The sequence below is a fragment of the Protopterus annectens genome, chromosome 10.part0 (genome assembly GCF_019279795.1).
Source record: "Protopterus annectens isolate FY-2018-M chromosome 10.part0, PAN1.0, whole genome shotgun sequence".
In the NCBI taxonomy this organism is placed as follows: Eukaryota; Metazoa; Chordata; order Ceratodontiformes; family Protopteridae; genus Protopterus; species Protopterus annectens.
Genome location: NC_056744.1, coordinates 215,749,451 through 215,772,270, shown reverse-complemented (window position 1 = coordinate 215,772,270; position 22,820 = coordinate 215,749,451). Strand labels below are relative to the sequence as shown.

Here is a 22,820-nt window from a genome sequence, read left to right as displayed (position 1 = left end):
AGTGAAGCTGGTGGCATGACTATAGCATTGTTTTACTTCTACATTTGCTTTCAGTACATATAATTTTGGAGGCCCTGAAATGCTGCTTTAACATCCATATGTCTAGAGACGTTGGTTACTAACCTGGTACATGGGTGCACCCAAGCATATGCTGTGCTTGCCACAGCAGCAATTATCATGAATGATTTGTTCATTTTGTGCAGTGATATGAGCCTGAATTTGAACTGGAAAAGACATGTTAACCATGGCTTATCATTATATATTCCATTAAAAGACTTTTTTTTTCTAGAATACTTGGTTGTCTCTCTTTTTTTTTGCCTAAGCCTGTTATTTCAGGAGTTTGTATCCCAGTTCATAGCAAGGCACAATTAGGTCATCACATATATTTCTAAAACACCATCTGACAGCTTCTGTGAATTGTATACCCCTAATCAGTTTAGTGTCTTTTGTAACCAGAATGCTGTTACAGTTTCACTTCTACAAACCCTATAGAGCAGCAAAAGCTCTGGACCTCAGATATGGACCAGACAAACCAACAGCCAAATCTCAAGAAGATGTAACTCTATGCAAAGTTGTTCTGAGTAACTGTTCACTCCATACTTATAATAACAACAAAAAATGTACTCAGACACATTTCTCTGCTTTCCATATGTAATGATAACAGTAGTAGATGCAAACTTCATTAATAATTTCTGTTACTGTTTGTTAACAATATTCAGGTATCCTCTGTGTGTTTTATTTTTCACAAACTTTTAGATTAAAAAAAAAAAATATATATATATATATATATATATATATATAAAACTTGAAGAGAAATAAGCAGCAAATAGTAAATACAAAATAATAGTTCTTGTGTGACATAGCAAGGCTTGAGAAAGGACCAGTGTCTGTATGTGCGGATTACATTAAATGGCCAATGTTTTCACATGCTACAGCCTCTAGGACCCTGAAAGAAACATGAGCCCTAAAACAAAAAAAAAAAAAAAGAGGTGGGAATAGGAGCTTTTTAACTATTGAGCCAATCATATGCCAGCTGTCACCTACCTTTCTTGTTTCCCTTAGTGGAAATGTGTGATTGTGAATGTGCAGCCTGTTACAAAGAGAAGTAGAACAGGACAGATGCATTTTCAGTGAGGCTAACCTGCAGGAGATCTGTGTACTAGCTCAGTGTCTCATTCTACACATTGCGTGGTTTAAAGGGAATTATTGATATATTTTAACTTTTACTCATTTTTGTCTCGTCTGGACTGAAGGGAAAAAAAAATAAAGAGTGAGAAGTTAAACTTTCGTTTCAGTTGTATTACTGAAACATTGACTTCTACCTGGAGCAATGCTGACTTTAGTGTAACACCTTTGCTGGGAATCGGGTAAAAGGCTGAGTATATGAAAGTTGTTGCTAAGGAACTCCTGGCACGTGCCCTCTGCCTAGTCTTACTTAAAAGGACTAGAAATTTACCTAAAAGGACCAGAAACTCCCTTGAGAGCTGCCATGGAGAACTGTGTCTCAGTTCGAGTATTTTGGTGGTACAACTTTGGAACTCTGATTGTGACTAGTCTCTTAACGGGCACAGATGCTGGCTGCGCTGTAAGGGAAAACCCAAAATGCTGCACAGGGAGGAAAAATGAGTGCTTTGAGTATTCGGTGAGGAGAACAGTATGTTATTGTGATACCTACTGTCAGAAGACTGGAGATTGTTGTGAGGATTATCATCGGGTCTGTTACATATCAGGTGAGGAGGGTGCTGAAGGGAGAACGCATTAAAAAATGTGAAGTGATCATGGTGGGGAATGTCTGCACTCTTTCATGTATTACCTATTCACAGTGCTCCCTGATTAATATAACTAGTTCTTGTTTCTAGGTGCAAGTGCTAGCAAGACATGTAGTGACTGGAATCCTGCTCATAGAACTCTTGAAAAACTTTAAAAGCAGTTTTTTACAAACATAACTAAAACTTTATATAAATGACACTTTTAAAAGAACAAAAGTGAGGGGAAGTGTTGTAAGATCTTGTTTTTTTTTATTTTATTTTCTTATTACTTATTTTAATTGTATTGATTTGTTAACTGAGTTGCTCAGTCACCCAGTAAGCAAATGAAGAGCACGGGAATCAAACTCAGGGACTACAAGATAAAGCCAAGAGCAACACTCTCAAAGAGCATAACTTTAGCCTTCCCCTAGAAACATAAATTTAGCACTGGCTGTAAAGAAAATTACCTCAGAATTTACTTGGGAATAAGATAAAGACTACCTGAATACAGGTGGAACAAGGCACAGTTGTACAGCAAAAGCAGATATTGCCCCTTGGATGCATTGTTTTCAGTGTATTATGTATAACAGAAAATGCACACATAAAAATACATTACATGTTTATTCTTCGTGTGTGTGTGTTGTAAACTTTCTGGGTATTTTAAACATTTCCATAGGAAGTATTGTCTGGAATGTGTCAGGTTTGTTAACATTAAACAATTGTTTCTATTCCATTGGGTAATTAGTAGCAGTAGCTGAGCAGAATAATTTCACTTTCTCCTAAGTATATGAGCATTGCAGTTTTGTGATGGTTTCGTACTTGCATATCAAGGTAATCAGAGCTGCAGCAATTCCTTGTGTCAGTGCAGGTTTGAATCTCATTCATGGAGCTGGATAGTATGGAACTCTTAATGACCAGAGCCAGAGAGATAGTGCATTGGATTGAATTACAAGCATTTCTTTTAACTTGAATGAAGGATTGCTTTGGCTGCTTAGCGTACATTGAACACATCTATTTATGCCTGCTTCTTTAGAAATTTTGGTTCTTTGGAGTACATCCATCTTGTTTCTTTGCTACTCTGTTGTAAGATTCACAGTATAATTGTTGATAAGCTGGTCTTTCAGCAAAGTTGCAGTGTTCTGGTTTTAACTCCTGAACTCTGGCTTACGCACCGTACTAGGGCTGTCTGGCATCTAATGGCAGGATGGAGCAGCCAGACAGTTGTGGTGTGAGAGAAAAAGCACTATGTACACCTGCCCCACAAGCAATTAATGGGAATTACTGGAGTCTGGAGTGACTGGTATGTAACATGCATGTCTGTGTTGTAGACAGGTATGTGCAACACATGCAGATGTATGCAATAGGGACTGGTATGTACTGTACAGGTACGTACAACACCGACTTGTAAATAGTATGCAGGTGTGTGCATGGTAGTGTCTGGCAGACTATCTGCAAGTTGGTACATCAATGAACAGTATGTAATGTGAAAGTGTGTGGTACAACAACATTAAAGACAGGAACAAAGGCTCTTAACAAATAGGAACATTCAGCTAAACATTTGATCTTCTAATTAGCATAAAATATGAATACCTAATAGCATAAAACTCTTCCCATTTCCAGTAGTAATATGGGATACTACTAAGAAACACTTGTTTAAAACAGAAAGTGACAAAAATGATGGAAAAATCTAAGCATATTGTCAAAGAGACAGTGTAAACTCTGTAGGCTTTCATGAACCGTAGCACAAAATTTTACCACACAAGGTGATTTATTGTTGCTTCACAACAAGGGAGATAAAAGATTTGCGTCCTCTTTCTTTCAATTATTGTTGCTACTAGTATGTTGGTCATGTAGTGTAGTTTTCTCTGTGCTAGACAGCTTTAAAAATTACTGAAGGGCATTCGGAAAATTGTGTGTAAAGGTTAATCAAATCTGAAAATAGGATCATACCTCCAAAAATATGGGCATCCTAAATCAGACCTGAAAAAATATGGATGTTTCTCTAAATCAGAGACAGCTGAGAGGCTTGGTGGGGTAGAAAATGGTATGTATTGTGCAGGTGTGTGCAATAGGGCTGGTACATAGCATGCAGGTGTGTGTGTGTGTGTTAGCGTGTTAGTGAGTGGCATGTAGTATGCAGGTGTGTGCATGTCTGTGTATGTGGAGCAGTGATTGGTAATTAGCATAAAGGTGTGTGTGATAAAGGTTGATAGGAAGCATACAGATGTGTGTATGGCAGACAATGGTACATAGGATGGAGGGGAGGTATGCGGAGCAGTGGCTGGTACATAGTGTACAGGCATGTGTGTGTGTGTGTGTGTGTGTGTGTGTGTGTGTGTGTGTGTGTGTGCTATGTATGTATGGGTAGGGACTGGAATGTAACATCTATGTGAGTACATGTTGCTGTTACTGGATGCTTTTATTCTTTCATAGCCAGGAGATGTGGTTTGGAGAATCCCTTAGGAACCATGATTGTGCATTAGTCTCCACGTGCTATGTACGTTACAGGCTGGGCCATGAGCCTATCTACTATATTGGCTTGAGTTCACCACCCATGCAGGCAAATTAGAAGAGGTGGTACTGTGTATGGATCTGCACTTAATTCTGTGTATTGGGATAGTGATATTATCATATAAGTGACTGTAAAATAGAGAGCGCTGAAGAGGAAGTTAAGTAAAAATCTGGAAAACAGACCTAGATTCACACCTGGAGGCAGAGCGTGTGAGTCTGAACTGTGTTGACTTCATCCAGTGATACTTCGTGTAGAAGTTAAGTAAAACGTTTACAGACACTCTATGACATGCTAATAAAAACTATATATTCACATGAGCTATGTCAGAAGCGGTGATATATTTTAGACACTTAAGCTTCATTTTAGTCACTGAATGCCTTGTAGCACCCAGAGGACAAGGGAAAACTATGTTGTTTAAGATTTAACAGTGTTTACTTCTGCCTTAAAGCAGTGGGAAAAGTCATCTAGCAACTGAAGGGCATGTAAGTGAGAAGAAAGGCAGGACAGCAGATTTATTTATTTTCTTTTGTGGTTTGGACAGCATGTCTTTTAATGCATTTCTCTACCCCTAGAGAAGGGCATTCATTGATTTACTTTAGTATAACTGATTAACTGAATTTAGATACTACTAGTGAAACACTTAAACCTGTCATTTAAGATGCTGATTTTCCCCTCCCTGCCATCCTTACACTACCATACTAACAGCCCAGAATCTCTTTAAGTAGATTCCCATTGCAAACTCAAAGCAAAGCCTGGAGTTCTGCACTACTTCTGCTGTATATTAAAACCCATAGTGCAGTGCACACTGACCTTAGCCATGCAGTTTACAGTTAGAACCTGCAAAGATATTGCCATGTTCATTTGGCTCTGAACCTTCACCAGTTTTAGGAAGCCTACCTGCACTGTTTGTGTATCTTTTCAGGTTGGGTCACTTGCCCTAAGACAGAGCTATGCTTTGCATCATTTGTCTGTTCATGCTTTTTTCACCTTCATATGTATAAACTGCACTGTGTATCTTTATGACAACAGAAAAAAAGGAGTGCTTTCCTTCCAGACCTACTTCAGTTATATTTATATATAGATATTGAGGGGAACTCCTAGTACATGACTTCCTTTCTTACCCCACTGATAGTGATCCTTTCATAGGAGTGGACCTTTTCTGATATTTTCTGTATCATTTAGCTAGACAGTGTTTTTTTTTGTCTGCAATGTTTTTTTCTGTGTACTGTCATGCTTAACGATTCAGAGAACTATATTGTAACTTAACCACAAGCAAGGATAGTGAAATGCTATATTCCTGACCCTCACCAGAAGGTGTCCAAACAATGATACGTTCCACAATCCTCCACCCTACAGCTGTCTGTCTATGTTGGCCATATGGGATCCAGAATGTAGGTCACCAGAGGTGCTGGTGACTACCTTGCTCTCACACTGTGCAGTTTACATCAGTGCTGGTTTATGATTATGGTTCCCGACTTCATATGATGTATTTTAAGAAACTTGCTGTTATGGAGCCTTTTAGGAAAGAGTGAAGGACTGACTTGACTGCATAAATGGTGTAGAAATAACTGAAGTTTTGAAGAAAAGGTAACTATGAAGAATGCATCTCAGAAAAGGTCATAAAGTCAGTTTAAAAGTGGGGAAGGGTTGTGATAAAATACTGCACATGTGCTGCTTAAAGCTTTGCAAAAGGTTGCTTTAATAAGAACGCTGTCACTTATCTCTTAGTTACCTAAACAGTCTCCATTTTTTTTAACAAACTGATACTTTCTCTCTACTTTTACTCTTGTCAACAAACTACTTTTGTGTTGTAAAAACTGCACTTAGTATTCCACTTTTTTCCCTTGTTTTGTTTTTCTCTAGCATTTCAACGTTTGAATTAAAGTTGATTAATAGATCAGGTTGTTTTAATTTCATCTGCAATACTAACTAGTTACTAAATATTTGTACAAGTGTTTGTGTGTACTTACTCCCAGACTTGAGTGTGAAATGGGTCCATATGGCTCAGTGCTGTACCCTGGCAAGCAAATCTAAATAAATAAAGACTTAATCATGATACCAAATAGCTCATGGGATTTGGCAAAAAAAATCTTTCAAGGGTAACAAGAATGTTTCTGGCAAAACTGGAGACAATGTATACCAGAGTTAGCGGGCATAAAAAGAAGTTTGCATTGCCTATGCAAGAAGTAATTTCCTTATTTTCATCACTGATTAGGCCAGTTATTAAGTACAACGCCTCCTTCGGGATGTACTTCGCCAGACATATCAAACAACTAAAAAGGCCACAGAGGTTCATAACCAAAACAATCCCATGTCTAAAACCCCCAAGTAATCGGGAGGCGCTAAAAGCACTGCCCCTTAATTCTGTATCTTACACACTTTTGAGGGCAGACCTATGCCTAGATTACTGCACCATCGGAGACCCAGTTGCCCATGATCTCTTGTATCTCCGCAAGTCTAATACATCAACTAACATGAGAAACAGGGAGCTAAGTTTTAATCAGCAGGTAAAACATGAAGAGAGAGGTTTATCAGGCAGCAACCCCCTCACCTCTGAAACAGACTTCCAATGCAGGCTAAACAGTGCAGTTCACTATCATCCTTCAAACGGAACCTGGATAATTGGATGTGTCCCCATAAATTTATCCCAGGATTGACTGTCATGGCCCTTCCTAAGAAGGGGTTTATGGCCTGGGACTAGGTACTGGTAAGGTGTACATCACTAAGACTAAATTGCCTTGAAATGTCTCTGAATTTAAAAATGAAGGGGAAAGTGTTTAGACTCCAAAATTGCAAGAAGTTACATTTTAACATGCAGAGGCAAACAAGATGTTTTTGTTTTTGAAAGAAAATTTGTTTGAATTATGTTCTATAATCTTTTCACACAGAATGAACTTTACTTTTAATCTCCTTCATGGAGAAAGAATACTTTGTACAGACTCTTAAGGATTTATAAAAAGGTGCAGTGTGAAAACTGAGCTTGTTCACAGTTGTCCTGTAAGTGCTACTTTCACCAGTAGGTGGCACTGTGCTAATGTGCTCAGACTTGTCAGAGAACATAGTTCTTGCTTGGACTGGAAAGCCCAATTTTAAACAGACACTGATGTACCATGGAATATGTAAAAAAATGTTCTCTTAACTTGTCTAAAAAGGCTACGAGGACATGCCATTTTAACAAATTAGCAATGTTACACATTTTGATGCATTATCAGCTCACTAACACAAAGCAGTTGCTAATTATCACCTAAAACATCATAATCTTACTAGTATCACAGAAACTCTTCCACTTCTAGTGGCTTTTTACCCCATTGGAATATAGTAAGTGGCAGGAAAGTTCCTGGTTTTCTGCCAGTGTAGCTGTTGAAAATGAATTTCATACATAGTGGTTTTACGCCAAATTTTGTAGGATCTTGCCTCTCCCAAAACAAATGATACATGCCCTTAAAATGGCATCTTCTAACACCTTTGTGAGTGGGTCGATGGGAATGAAAATCATATGCCCAAGTAGTTGCAATCAACAGTACATTCCTTATGTTTCAGTAACTGTGAGTCAGATGACTTAGTTTTATTTAAGTTTTTGCTTATGGGGTAGAACATTATGTGTCTCAGACTGATAATAGCAAGAAAGTCAGAATTACATTTTTTGTGGGGCCAGCAAGAATAGAATACCCTTCTGTAAAACGCAATTTATCAGGTAATAAAAATGTAAAGAGGAACTACAATTATAATGTACATTATTACAAAACACAAGACAAATATGTAGAAAATTAGTGTCTGTGTGATAATTACAGCTGTGCATTGCTTAAGTAGGAATGATAGGACAGCCGAGTCTACTGAAGGCATACCTCAGCTTCTTAGCACAAGAAATCTTGAAAAAGCCAAAAATGATGGGGGACAAAGGCCCAAAAACAGGGACGCATTTTTATTATTGCTGTTAAAACTAAGTTCATGGGCAGCACAGTGGTGCAGTTGTTAACATTGTTGCCTCACAGCAAGAGGTTCTCTGGTTTAATTCTTGGCTGTGGTGCCTTCTCTGTGGAGTCTGCATGTCCTCCCTGCATTCGCGTGGGTTTTTTCTGGGTACTCTGGTTTCATCCCACACTCCAAAGACATGCGTCTGGAGCGTTTCTCCCCAGACCCCCACTGAAAATAGGCTCTGTTCCTTGTCAGACTTTCCTAGTCAACAAATATTAACTAAATAAATAAATAATTTTCTGAAGGATATGAAGTCTGAAACTCAAATGTTTGTCATTAATTAATGACTTCAATCCTCAATGATTTTATGAGGAACAGGGCAGAAATATGGGCATGCTGCAAAAATATGGACAGTTGTTAGGTCTAAGTGAAGGATGAAGTTGAGAGTAGCTGGAAGGAGAAGTTGTATTAAGCAAAAGATTATGTCAGTGAGAAGAGAAGACTGATGCCACAGACCCTGTCATCTTCTTCTTCTTTCGGCTTTTCCCATTAGAGGTTGCCACAGCAGAACAATGGTCTGCAGAATGATTGACAGTGGAATTTATAAGGTACAATAAAAATGTGACTAGTAAGGAAAAGAGACTGTCATAGGTCATGTTAGGTAATATGGATGGATGACAGGCAATGACATTTGGCCGATGAGAAGAGGTGAATCTTAAACTTTCATTAAACTGGGGTGGCTTTTTGTGGGGTAATGCTTTGCCAGAGTTTTGAACCTATTATAGAGAAGCAGTGATCTGTAAAATGGATTTTAGTTTTGGGGGTTGCAGTGAAGGGGCGGAACAATTGTGGTTTCTGAGGTTGTAAGAGAAAGCTTATCAAATTAGGTTAGCTGATAGGTAATAGAAGGTCTGGTTAACTAGGAGTTTGAATAATTGGGATCCTAGGAGAAGGTCAACCTTTGTTGAACAGGGAGCCATTTTGCTTTTTTCTGTGATTTTAGAGTGGTGTTCATTTTTAGGGGACTAGATAATTTATCTCCAAATTTTATTGGTTATTATTTAAATGACTGTGGAGTTTGTTTTTGATACTGAGCCTATGAAGGGAAGTCATATTCAAGTTGGGAGAGTAGAATATGTTTGTCTGTGGTTGTTCTGAGGCTTTAGTAAGAAATGGGGAGATCTTACTGGCTCACAATAGGAGTTAACATTTTCCTTGTGTAGCCAAGATGGAGGGAGACATTAAGGGAGGGGTCAAGCTAAATGCAAGTTATATAAAAGAGGCAGTGTTTTCTATTGGGATGGGGGTGTGGTCATCTTATGAAAAGAGATTTTTTAAAGTTTCTGTTTGGTACCAAAAATCAAAGTTTTGATTTTATTGGAGTTGAGATGAAGGTTTTTGCTGAAGATCCAGTGGATGATGGTAAGAAATCTGCTTGCAGATCTTTGTAAAGGTTGGGTAATGAGTTCTTTATGTGAAATAATACAGTATTGTCTGCAGAGAGAAGGAGCAGGAGATGAGGCAGTTCAAGGGCAAGTTTATTTATAAAGACGGAGAACAGTAGATGAGCAAGGATGGGACCTTGTGGTCCTCCTTTTTGAAGGCTGATTGACTGGAAAATGAAAGTATGATTTTTTATAGAGAAGTGATGCTTTATGAGATAGTTTTGAAACTAAGGTAGGGAATCAGGGCTTATGCCTATTTGTAGTAGGCAATGGAGGAGGAAGATGTCTTTAAAGCTGGTATCAGTGAGCTGCCCTCTCTCCATAGCTAGTGATATTTCATCAGGCAGGGTCCACATGGCAATGAGTTTGCTATGAAGGTTCAGATTTAAGTACTTATCCACTAACTATATTCATTTAACTCTTCCTTCTCTTGTATTCGCATGCCTCCATTCCACCCTTTGTTGTGGTATGTGCATGCAGATGTGTCTATATGATATTTATTACTTTCATGTCAAGCACTGTCCGGCTTTTTGAAAAGGGGAAATCTGTCTCTTAGCATATTTGCCAAGCCATTTTCATACATGATCATCCATTCTGGGAAACTGCATTCAAGCCTTAAATCTCAACTTCAAACAGAGTTCTGGAGTGTTGCATTCTTTAACAAGAACTCCAGCTACTACTTAAATTTTCATTCTTAACTTCCAGTTGTGGGTTGCAGAGCCTGCTTACAAAGAGCTCCATATTTTAATATTCCTGAAAGAAAATGTATGGCTAATGGTTGTTAAATAAATAAATAGTAAATCCATAATAAACTCAACTCACTTTACAGCAAGATGTGGGTGACTAAACCTTTTTAATTGAATGAGATATTATCGATTTGTTTTTTATAAACTTGCACCGATGTTTTTGTGACCTTGCTTTTTAAGTGATGCAGAGCATAAAACCCCTTTTATTTGGTGTTTCAAATATGTAAAAATTTCAGAAAATGAGAACATGCCTAATTCAGTCAAAGGAGTCTGATGGGTCCATTGTCTATGTACAGCAAGTCAGGTTCATGAGCCATAACCAAATCTTGTATGTCTGAAACTGTTCTTTTTTAAATCTTTTCATAGGTTATGAATGCTCATAGGTTAGTGCTAAGCTAACTGCCCTTGCAAGCCATTTTAAGTCTAGCCCCTTGTGTTCGTAAGGCAAACACCTTAACCATTAGGCCACCTTCCCAACCCCATAATGAGCTCTGCCGGTTTGCCCCTCCTAGTCAACACCACAAAGATAAATATGCAGTACTATAGCAGACACACTGCCTGCTGCTAAAAACCTGTTATAGACAGCCTCAGGAAAAGTGCAGATTCTCTGGGCATTAACTGCGATTGTAAAAGGGAGATTGACTCTGCACAGTTAATAGGGACCATGTCAAATGTTTATATAACAAGGGTTTTGGCAAGGTAGGTAAAATGTTTCTATACACTGCACGAGACAGTTGTAGGACTTGTGCTTTTACAGATCTTCAGTAAGGACACTATGCAAATATTTGAAACAGTTTGGGAACCTGTACCTGAAGAAGCAGCAAAAGGCTGGGGGCTCAGGCATGGGAAGAAAGGGAATAAAAAGGCAAGTATAGCTGCAGTGGGAAGTAAACTGCTTTACAGGGATCACTTCATAGAAGGCAATGTAGAGAAACATATGCATGCAAACTGTAGGGTGAAGTGCAACTATCTATCTTGAATAAACATACTGTGACAAAAGAGCATACTTTGTGGGCATGGTAGTAAAAAGGGACTGAAATATATTGAATAAGTGGCATCACTATTCACAGGACTGTTTGAGTCAAACTGAATGAGTGCAGTATGCAGCAGATGTGGGGACATAGCAGTATGCAGCAGATGTGGGGACATTACAGTATGCAGCAGATGTGGGGACATAACAGTATGCAGCAGATGTGCGGACAGCAGTATGCAGCAGATGTGGGGACATAGCAGCATGCAGCAGATGTGGGAACATACTGAACAGATGGCATTTTGGATCACTGTTAATTAAAACTTGACAGTGTATACTTTATTAAACTGTACTAGTAGGCAGCTTGCATCCACAATTGTCACTTTCTCTGCCATGAATCCTAATATACCTCTCAACTGTCCAGATTTTCACGGAATGTCCAGATTTTTCCCTCCTATTTTTTGTCTGCTCCTCATAAAGTTTGTGATTTTTCCAGATTTTTGCAGCAAATCAGTGAGGACTGAATTCACTAAATAATGACAGGCATTTGAGTTTCAGACAGCACAGAAAGTGCATGCCATACCTCTCAACCTCTTGGTGGAAGAAATCTGGACAAAGCTTGAAATAATGAGGGGACAAAGCCCCAAAATAGGGACAAATTTTAAACTTATAAAAATAAACTTAGAAAGTTGCTAGAATAACAGGATTTGAGTTAGCATGCATTTTCTGAAGGATATGATGTCTAAAACTCAAATGTATGTCATTATTTAGTGACTTCAGTCCTCAGATCATTCCAGAGATTTGCCAGAAAACTACAAATTGTTTGAAGAGCAGACCAAAAACATGAGGCAAAAATATGGACATTCTGCGAAAATCTGTACAGTTGAGAGACACATTGGTAACAGAAGACCTTTTATTCTGGCAATTTTCTAAGTTTATAAGAGCAATATTTAAAACTTGTCCCTATTTTGCGGGCTTTGTCCCCCCATTATTTTTGGCTTTGTCGATTTTTTGGGCAAAGAGGTTGAGAGTTATGAATTCTACTTTCCAGTAATGTAGTTACAATTTGGTAGAGCAGCTGGAGAACACTGCACTTGTGAGGTGATGCTGTGATACAGTGTGATTTGCTAGAATGTACTGTGAAGTAAAATAGCATAGCAGTTTTGCCACAGGGTCACCATGACCTCTAAGGTTCAGTTTCCAGTACTAATCTCAACAAGAGTTTGGGTAACTTCTTGATTGCTTTCTAACTGAGCAAGTATTCTGCTTTAACTACTGCAAAACACAGAGCTCAGAAAATGCAGTGCTAAAGCAGCTACAGCAAGGCATTCTGGGAAAATGATTAGCAATAAATCGACTTTGGTGAAATATTCTTCTAACAGAGGCACAGCATCTGGATAAAGTCAGGTGCCCACATGCAGCCAGATGTTTTTCCCTGTATAATTTGATATATCTTTCCTATGTTGTTCCTGTCTTTGCATATCTGGTTTGGGAGGGATATTTTAAGATAAACCTGTATGGGTCAAATGCATTTTTGGATAGAAAATAAACAATTTTGTTAGTGTTACCTATTTGGTTGTTAATTGTGTTGTTCATGAACCTTGAAGTGCGTATGTAGGTATGTATGATGTAAGAAGATCTAATGATATGATGTACTAGAAAGAGAATAAGTTGAGAGTGAGTTTATATATATTTATTTAACTACGTATATGCATGCACATGCACAGACACGCAACGCATTGAGAAACTGAGCTGTGAACAAGTCTGTTCTATAATTTCTTCATAACTTTTGTTTATGTGGATATAGATATTCAAATATCATCCAGAGCTTGTTACTGTCAGCCACAGTGCAGAAATGTGTTTGTACATTTACTAACTTTCCACACTTTAGTGGCACAGATGACAGAAAACGTTTTTCCTCTAAAGACATATAAGTAACTTGAAGAAGAATCTAAGTACTGCAAAACAAATAATTCTATTTATGCTTCCTTACACATGATAGCAGGAAGCCAGATGTGACATTATGTTTGCTTGGCAGCAGGAAGGAGACTGTAAGATCTAACCTGCCATTTTACAGACCTTAACATTCAACCCCCCCCTCCCCAATCCCTATCTTTCTCCTTACCTTTTTTTCTTGACATTGTTCATGTGATTTAAGTTTTGATGTTATGTTTGCCACATTAAACACTGAAATAATCGTCTGTGTTATTGAGTCAGATTTTCACTCTAGCATTTTTTTACAACCGTACATTATTAAGAAAAAACAGTAAAAAATGCATGTACTTGGCATAACATTTGTGCAGTGCTCTTTCTGGCTGTGAAAATAAATAATGTTGGTCTGGATCTAAAAAAAAGTAAACAATCATCACATGTGTGGGATAGTGTTAAGTATTTAAATCTACACTGTATGTTTCCAGTGAAAGTACTGAAAACTGCAAGCAGTACAAGGCTACATTTGACATATTAAAGGTCAGGCTTATAACCGTTTTTCAGTATTCCTTATACAAATTTTAAGGACATGCCTTCTGCAATCCTTTCTCATGAAGAGAAGTAATAAAAATAGTATGACTTTCTCTGAAGGGGATTTCATTGTTGCAAAAGTAAGTCCCCCATTGGAAAAGGAAAGTGATTTTATCCCATGGAATGGCTTGGTTGCAAGTTCCTTATCAACAAACTGGGAATTCTGCTGGTCCACTGTTTATGAGAAGGTTGTCTCTTTATACTGCCAATGACCGAGGTTTATCTAGCAGCCCAAGCACTTGAGGGGGTCAGCCATGGGGGGAGGACTGATGAGGTTGCTTGCTCCTTTCTTGGTGATGAAAAGGGGATATGTCTTAGATGCAAATTCCATCAACAAGTCTCTGATAGAGAGCTGGCCCTGATAGATTTATTTGCACAGGGCCATGATAGAGGTTGTCTGCCTGCATGAGTCTGTGATATTAACTTGTGCATCCATTGCTGTCCTATCCTCTAAGCACTTGCTTGGACATGGAAAAGGTGGGAGTGAAAAAAAATGTGTATGTGTGTGTGTTTTTGTGTGTGTGTGTGTGTCTTCTGAAAATGCCTTAATGCTATGTTCATCAGATACAATGCAGCCTCATAGGTGTGTCTACTATCAGTAATTTTGGAACATACTTTTGGAGTTATAATCTAAGAGACAGAACTGCACAATGCCACCATAAACAGTAATTTTAAAGTTTCTTTAGAAAAATATCAACTTTTGTGACATTTATTTATTTATTTAAGTTTGATGACCAGGGAAGTCCACTGGGCCAAGAAGAGCCCATTTTCAGTGGAGGCCCGAGGAGAAAAGCTCCACAATAATTGCAAGTTACATTTCACATGTTACAAAAGGACATAGTTCATACAGCTAATTAAACATTTACAGATAAGCTCCATGATATTTGCAATTGGCTTGTCACAATGTTACAAAAATGAAAAGACATAATTCAGTACAGAAATTTCAACATTTACATAAAGTGAATATTTTTGTTATAAACTCAATTGTAGGTTTAACATTTCAAAATATATAGCTACTAGCCATTAGTAGTTTAGGAAATATTATGCATGTAGAGGGTAATAGTATATTTGAGACTGGAGAGTATAGTACAATAGATATTGGAGAGAAAATTAGTTGTTAGTAGGGGAGGGATTATTTTGGGTGGGATGAAGTAATAGTAGAGGTAATTGGATGAGTCGGTGCAAGGTGGAATGAGGGGGTGGTTTAAGATGGAGCGTGGCAAGGGCTTTCCCATTTGGAAGAAAGATGGGAGAGTGGCTGAGATTTGCAATTTGTATTGTTAGGTAGGTTGCATAGGTCTGTGGGGAGAGAATTCCACTGTTTAGCTAAGGAGTGGGACAGCAGTAGATGGCCAGGAGATCATGCAGGTTTGTGGACCTGAAGGAGATTTTGTTTTTTGGATCTGAGTGAGCGGTTGGGAATGTAAGGTTTTAAGGAAGTAGCGAGAGCTGGGCAGTTGGCAGGTTTAAAGATGAGCTTGTGGGCAATGGTGAGTTGTAGGTAACTGAGGTATTTGTGTAGTTCAAGCCAATTGAGGGTGAGGAGGGAGTGGCAGTCGTGGGATGAGTTTTTTGAATTGGTTGCAAATTTGAGATCTTGTGGTAGTAGGATTCAAGTTTGGACTGAAGGCCAAGATGGAGACTGGTAAAAAGAGGGGCACCATACATAAGGGAGGGGAGTAGGAAGGTGGATGCAAGAGTTTGATGGGTAGAGGAAATTAGGAAGCGATTGTGCCTGTAGAGGAGACCTAACTTTTGCTGGATTTTCTTGATTGTGGAATGGATGTAGGGGTCAGATATTAGTTCTTCATCAATGATGATTCCAAGAAGGAGGGTGTTGTTTTGGCTCTGTATGGTGAATGTGGATTTGTCAATGGAGTTTTTGGTAGAGGAAAAAACATTAGTTTGGTTTTATTTGCATTTAGTGCCAGATGGTTAGACTGCATCCAGATTTCTGTTTTGGAGAAGGCTAGTTGGGTTTTTGCTAGGAGCTCGGAGGGGGAGAAGGCTGAGCAGATGATTGCTGAGTTATCTGCATACTGGATGACAGGTGAGTCTGGGATGGATTGGTGAAAGTTGTTAATGAATAGGTTGAAGACAAGAGGGCCAAGAACAGAACCTTGTGGGACACCTGTGGGCATGGGAAGAAAGGGGGAGGTTGAAGTTTTCCACTGAACAGCTTGCTGGCAGTTGAACAAGTAGCTGGAAAACCAGGCAATGGTGGTGGGAGAGAGATGTAGGGTGGAGAGTTGGGATATAAGTAGGGTGTGTGAGATGGTGTCAAAGGCCTTTGACAGATCTAGGAATAGTGTGGATATGAACTTGCCTGAGTCACATTTGAGGTTTATGGTTTCAAGAAAGGAAAGAAGGGCAGTCATGGTGCTGTGGCCAGGGTGGAAGCCGAGTTGGGTAGGGGAGAGGAGATTGTTTAGTGTTAGGTGTGCCATGAGTTGTGCTTGTATTGTTTTCTCTAGTATTTTAGAAAGAGGGGAAAGGATAGCAATAGGCCTGAAGTTGGTGGTATCAGTATTTTTGCCACCTTTGTGGAGGGGGACGATGTAAGCATGGTGCCAGATAGAAGGGACATGTGATTCTTGCATGGATCTATTTATAAGAATAGAGATGGGATAGGCAATGCTGTCTGCAGATTGTTTGAGGAAGGTGGGTGGAAGGTTGTTGTGTGCATTGCAACAGGGTTTGAGTTTGAGGAGAAATCTTTTTATAGTCCTTGTGGGGATGGGCTTGTGGCAGAAGGATGTGGAGGAATGTTGATGACTGGGGTGGTGGTTGGGGCAGGAGGGAGTGGTGGTGGAGTAGGGGGGGTGGGAAGGACACTGATAGTTTAGCTATTCCGTCTATGAAGAATGAGTTGAACTGGCTGGCTGTTTCAAGGTTGGAGAGGTTGGGGTCTGGGCATGGGTTTTCTTTGTTGCCAGGATGGAGCATGGATGAGATGGAGTCCCAGAATTTTTTGGGATTTGTTGAATGCAAGGACTGGAGTTTGGAGTAGGTTGCTTTGCGGTCTTTAATTATTAGTTTTTTTGCAGAGTTTCGTAGTTGCTTATACTCTAGGAGGGTGTTAGGGTTTTTATATTTTTGATATTGTTTCCATTTTTTGTCCCTTTGGTGCAAGGCTAGTTTAGTATCTATTGATAACCATGGGCAGGGACTGGTTTTGATGCGTTTGGTTCGAGGAGAGGCTGGACTTTGCCCTTCTGAGCTGGGAATTTCTGGTTAACTCATTACATCTGAGTGACGCCTCTAGGTGCATCTGCAGTTAACTCCTACTGATGCCTCCAGGCATCAAATTTTGCTTGTTCATATTTGCATCAATAATTCCAAAACCACACTAAGTACAAGGTTTTAAAATATTTCATCTTAAAGCTTACACGATGGCAAACTCACCTGCATTAATATTTGACCTCTGTCTAGAGCAGGTGAAGAGATATTAAATGTTATTTTTATGATATTAATTTATACAGATATTTAGAAAAATGTGAGAATTATATCTCAACAACCATGTAACACAGGCAGAACTCCTTAGCCTCATATGCAACCTCTCAGATAGATGAACAAACTGCTGCTAACAGTATGAGTGTAATTTGAATGGTTGCTGAGCTATTGTAAGTAGTTTATAAGACATTACAAATGCAATAGTTACTGTGTTTACTGCGACTTACAAATTCAGTTTAAGACCTAGAACCTAAAGAATACTACCACTATAAAAATAATTTGTGCTGAAGGGTTTTCCATTTATACGTCTTTCATAACTCCTATGGTTCCAGAGATATGAACATTTGCTTGAAATGTGAGGACATAATTTGATTGTATCAAAAGGTTTAGGCTCCGCCCATGGGAAATTACAGGGAAAACTTCCTGAGCTTCACTGGAGTGAATGAGTTAAAGGCTTATAGTGCCTGCATATTTGAACTGTTTGTTACTGAAACTGGTACACCTTGTTTGCTGTAGCATAGACTAGACCCAGGCCTGCTGAATCTAGCTTTGTTTGTATGCTTGTTTGCTTGTTTGCTTGTTATTTCCCTGAAATGCTAATTCCACCTAAAATGTGGCTTTTCAGTGCTTCTGTGGATCCCTAGTGATATCTGCATTGCTTACTGTACTTATTTCCTTGTTTCACTTGAAAGAAAGTTACTGTTTGTCATTTTTGCATTTAAGTTACCTGTAACACATTGCATTTAAGTTACCTGGCACTTGCTCACTAAAGCAATTATATAAGTCAGCACTAAAAAATTAAAAGCACTACACCCTCACAAACTCCCCTTGAGTACCTTGTTCCCCATTGGCCCTTTTTTTCAATTATAAAGGAATTCCCAATACTATTCTAGCATGTCCAAAGGTCAGTTGTCAATCTTCTCTCCGGTCCAGCTAGTGAATTTGGGAATCTTGAGGGCAATGTTACAACTGCCTCATATACACAGACAACCTTCTCCTCATCCCAACAAATTCCAACACATGTGAGAGATGCAACCATATAGCCAAACTGGAGGCTAAGCTCTCTCAACTCAGTACTGGTGTAACCAGTCAGGAGGAGAAGGAAACCACACTCACTACAATTCCAGTCTCACATAGACCTACCACGACAGCAAACCAAATACATGAACACACAAAAACATACTCGGAGGCTCTAAATAAAAATCTGCCTAAGCAGCAGAGACCTCCAAAGCAGACACCAAAGCAACCGCTACCCCAAAACAAAACACGTGCAACACATAGCTCACAAAGCCAGTCTGCTGAACAGTCACAGCACTTAAGACTAAACAACACACCTGATACACTTGTAATAGGTGACTCTATCGTCAGGCACACTGATGTCCTGCTCACCAGGCTGAACAAGGAGAAGGTCACGGTGAGCTGCCTGTCGGGCGCTAGGATCCGCCACATAACACAAGCACTCAGGTCACTGCAAGGCAAGTACAAATATGACTCAGTCATTGTCCATGCTGGTGTGAATGACCTGAGACATACCTCCCTGGACTACATGAAAAGAGACATAGAGGAGCTCTCTGAGCATGTAGCCCAGGCTGGTATGACACTGACCTTGAGTAGCATCTTACCCTCACCAAGAATGATGCCACAATATGAAGACAAGATGATTAATTTCAACAATTGGCTTAAGTATTGGTGTCATTCAAAGGGGATCCAATGCCTGTCAGGCTGGGATGACATGCTCGACAAGCCACGATGCTTCGCTAGAGACGGCTTGCACCTGTCACCCCTGGGCTTTCGGATATTGGCAAAGGCTCTTGCTACCCCCATAGTGCCTTTTTTAGGCAAGGCTCAAAAGACAAACCCACCTCCATAGGTATCACAAGGGATAAGAAACTAAGAGTAATGCTACTCAATGCCAGAAGTCTAAACCTCAAGATGCATGCACTCGAAACTCTTCTTAGCATGGAGAACATGGATATCTGTGCAGTAACAGAAACCTGGCTCAAGGCTCCTGAGAGCACCCCAGCACTACCAGGTTATACCTCATACCATGCTTTTCGGCCCCAAAACTTGGACCGAACCAGAAAAGGAGTTTTGGTTTGAAGAAATAGATTGGGTTAGAGGTGAGTTCATGTGAAATGGATGAGTAGGATGGGAAGTGAGGTTGATGGTAAGACATAGTGGAGTGTGTGTGAGAGTTATGACAAGGGTTGGGAAAAAGTGTGAGATAGGTAAGAGAAGAGAGAGATTAGTAGGGCAAATGGGGTTATAGGGAGAGATGTTATGTAGAGCATTGTAGGAAGGGTGGATGTTTAGGGTGATGTAGATTTACAGGTGGGTGTGGTTTGGCTTAGGTGTGTTGTGATTGGAGAGGTCTTGGGTGGGGAGAAGTCAGGGGATGTATAAAATTACAGGTAGTGGGGGCGGGTGAGATTTGGGGGCAGGGTAGGGGACCGGAGTGAGACCGTAGGGCGAATGGAGTGGGTTCCACCTTCTGGGAGGAGCAGCAGTCGCCAAACAGAAAACAATCCATGAGAAGGTTAGCAACTACAGAAATAGGGCAGCCTATCGCTTTGGTTTGAATGTTACCTTTCTGTTTGTTTTCATTATTTATGCAGCAATGGGGAGCTGTATTTCACTGAGAAGTAGGAAAATAATGTAGTTATGCCAGGGGTTTTAGAAAGGGACATGCAGTAAGTGCACACTGAGGGATACCCGTGGGACAGACAGGAACAGAGTGTAGTCAGGCAGAGGTTTTTAGTATTTAAAGATGGTGCCAGAGCTCAGGGGAAGAATAAGTAAACTCGCAAGAAGAAGAGGGAGAGAACAGACAGGATTGACAGGGCTGGGAAGCTTGCAATAAGATTATGTTAGGAGACTGAGAGAAGGGGGGGGCTAATAGCCAGGGGTTAGAGAAAGCTATGAGAAAACAGGTTTGACAGGGCTAGGAAGCTTACATTAGAATTATGTTAGAAGAACAAGAAAAGGGAGGGGGCTATGGACCAGGACTTGGAGAAAGCTGTGAGAAGAAAAGAACAATCAACCAGCTAGCCTAGGTCAGTACCTAAAGGTGTCTGTTTATCTGTGTGAATTTAGTAGAGCATCAGGGAAGTAAAATATAAAATGTATGTAAAGCTTTGAGAAACTGTATATATTTGTTACAATAAATGGGAGAATAAAATATAAGAATATAAAAGAAATCTGATATACAAGATAAATAAAATATAAGAATATAAAATAAATGCAAAGCTTTGGAAATGTGTATATATGTGTTACAGTAAATGGGAGGAAAAGGGGGGGGGGGGTCCAGTAGTGTGCACAGCAGAAGTATCAGTAGTAGTATCACAGACAGAAGATTATAATAGACCTACACTGCTCACAGTCTGTTGATAAAAGTAGAACTTGCAGTGGCTTTTACTGGTTTGTACGGGGTTCCGCTCTCTGTGTTCTTGTATGCAGGCAGTTGCTTCAGGTTTTTTTTGTTGTTGTTGGACCTTTGAATGTGTTTAAGGGACTGTAAGGAGAGAGAGAGAGAGATGTTAATATTAAGCCAGAAAAGGGGCTAGGTGAACTAATAAGTGGAAACAAGAGACAGGCAAGGAAATACCACAATTATAAAATAAATTGGCTATACATGTGGTTGAAATGAAGATAATAATAAAATACAACAATTGGCTTTACACACTATATAAACACAGGAACAGGTAAAGAAAATAATCCTCACATTCTTTAAATTGTCAGTCCTAGAGGAAAGGGTGGAATTCTGGGGTGGGTGGTACAGGCTGGACTTTTTTTGTTTTTTGGTTTGGTAAGGCACAGCCAGTGTGACTGAGGAATTTCTTTGAGGTGTTTATCACCTCAGATTATTAGATTTGACGGTTTGTACCCGGACAGTTTTAGAAGATTAGTTCAGCTAAGCAGTACTTAATCAAATAAATTAGTTAAGGAACAAGCAGTGATAATTAATAAGAAAGACACCCTGTTCAATAATATGAAATTCATTCTATTAGGATAGCATCCATGCGCCCTGTCCTGTAAGTATAGTGCATTTTTGTGTAGATCTCAGCAGTCCTGACTTGTCCATCTGCATGGGGTGTTGTGTTGTTTGTGTCACTGTCTCTTAAGAAGTGTGACGTTAGCTTTGGAGAAATTTTTTACGGTTGTTTTCCTAATTGGGGGGTGGGGTGGCACCTGGTGGTCTAGGATATTGCTGCCCCTTGTGGGAGTGTGGATAAGTTGATCCAAGGCATTGGAATTGATGAATTCCAGAAAATGTTGAGCAAAAGATTTGGTACACGAGTAGTTTTTCCAGTTAATGGTGAGGTTGTTGAAATCACCCATTATTAGGGTGTTGCGTTGTACCCTAATATTGTCCAGTGTATCAAGAAAAGAGGAGTGGGAATCCTGGGGCATGGTGGGGGGGTCTGTAGCAAGCTACAATCTGGATTGTGGTCTTGCCCAGAGTTAGTTAAACTTGGATAATCTCGGATGCATTATGCTGAGCAACTAGCTTGGAGGTGTGGATATCCTTAATGAATATGGACACGCCTCCACCTTTAGTATTTCGGTCTGGGTTAGGTGGCTGAAAGGTGTGGTATGAATTATAGCCTGGCAATGCAGGGGTGCTCTCTGGAGCTTTGAACCAGGCCGCTGTCACTGCACAGATGTCAATGTTCTCCATTTTAAGCAGTGCATCGAGTGAGTGCATTTTGAGGTTTAGACTTCTAGCATTGAGTAGCATTACCCTCAGATTTTGCTTACTTGTACCTGTTATGGTGGTGAATTTGTCATTTGAACCTTGCCTAAAAAAGGCACTATAGGAGTGGCAAGAACCTTTGCCAGTATCTGGAATCCCAAGGGTGACAGGTGCAGGCCATCTCTGGCAAAGCATTGTGGTCTGTCGATCATGTCATCTCAGGCAGACAGATACTGGATTCCCTTAGAATGACACCAGAAGCTTAGCCAATTGTTGAAGTCAATCATTTTGTCCTTGTTCTGTGGTATCATTCTGGGTGACTGCAGAATGCTACTCAGGGCTAGGGTCATACCTGCCTGGGCTACAAGATCGGACAGCTCCTCCATGTCTCTTTTCATGTAGTTCAGGGAGGTATGTCTCAGGTCATTCATACCAACATGGACAATGACAGAGTCATATTTGTACTTATGGAGTGACCTGAGTGCGTGTGTTATGTGGCGGATCCTGGCACCCGACAGGCAGCTGACAGTAACTTTCTCCTTGTTTAGCCTGGTGAGTGGAAAATCAGTGTGCCTGACTATAGAGTCACCTATGACTAGAGTGTTGGGTATGTTATGCCTTATGGGCTGTAGTTGAGTGGCACACTGAGTATGTGGGCTATGTGTCATTTGGGTTGTGTTGGGGGGTGGAGGTTGCTTGCATTTCTGCTTTGGAGGTCTTGGTTGTTTGGGCAGATTTTTATTGAGAGCCTCCGCAAATATAGGCGTGTGTTTTGTGCTTCTGTGTATGTGTTTTGGTGGTGTAGGTTTTGATGGACT

General features: G+C 39.8%; 1 protein-coding gene across 1 annotated transcript in view; it reads left to right on the top strand.

The window, feature by feature from the left end:
* The first annotated feature begins 1,072 nt into the window (after positions 1 to 1,072).
* LOC122813033 (somatomedin-B and thrombospondin type-1 domain-containing protein-like) overlaps positions 1,073 to 22,820 on the top strand; it is a 716,231-nt gene continuing 694,483 nt past the window's right edge. Inside the window, exon 1 of the mRNA XM_044085142.1 lies at positions 1,073 to 1,730. Coding sequence (XP_043941077.1) covers positions 1,490 to 1,730 — 241 coding nt within the window. The 5' untranslated portion in view covers positions 1,073 to 1,489. The remainder of the gene's footprint in view (positions 1,731 to 22,820) is intronic.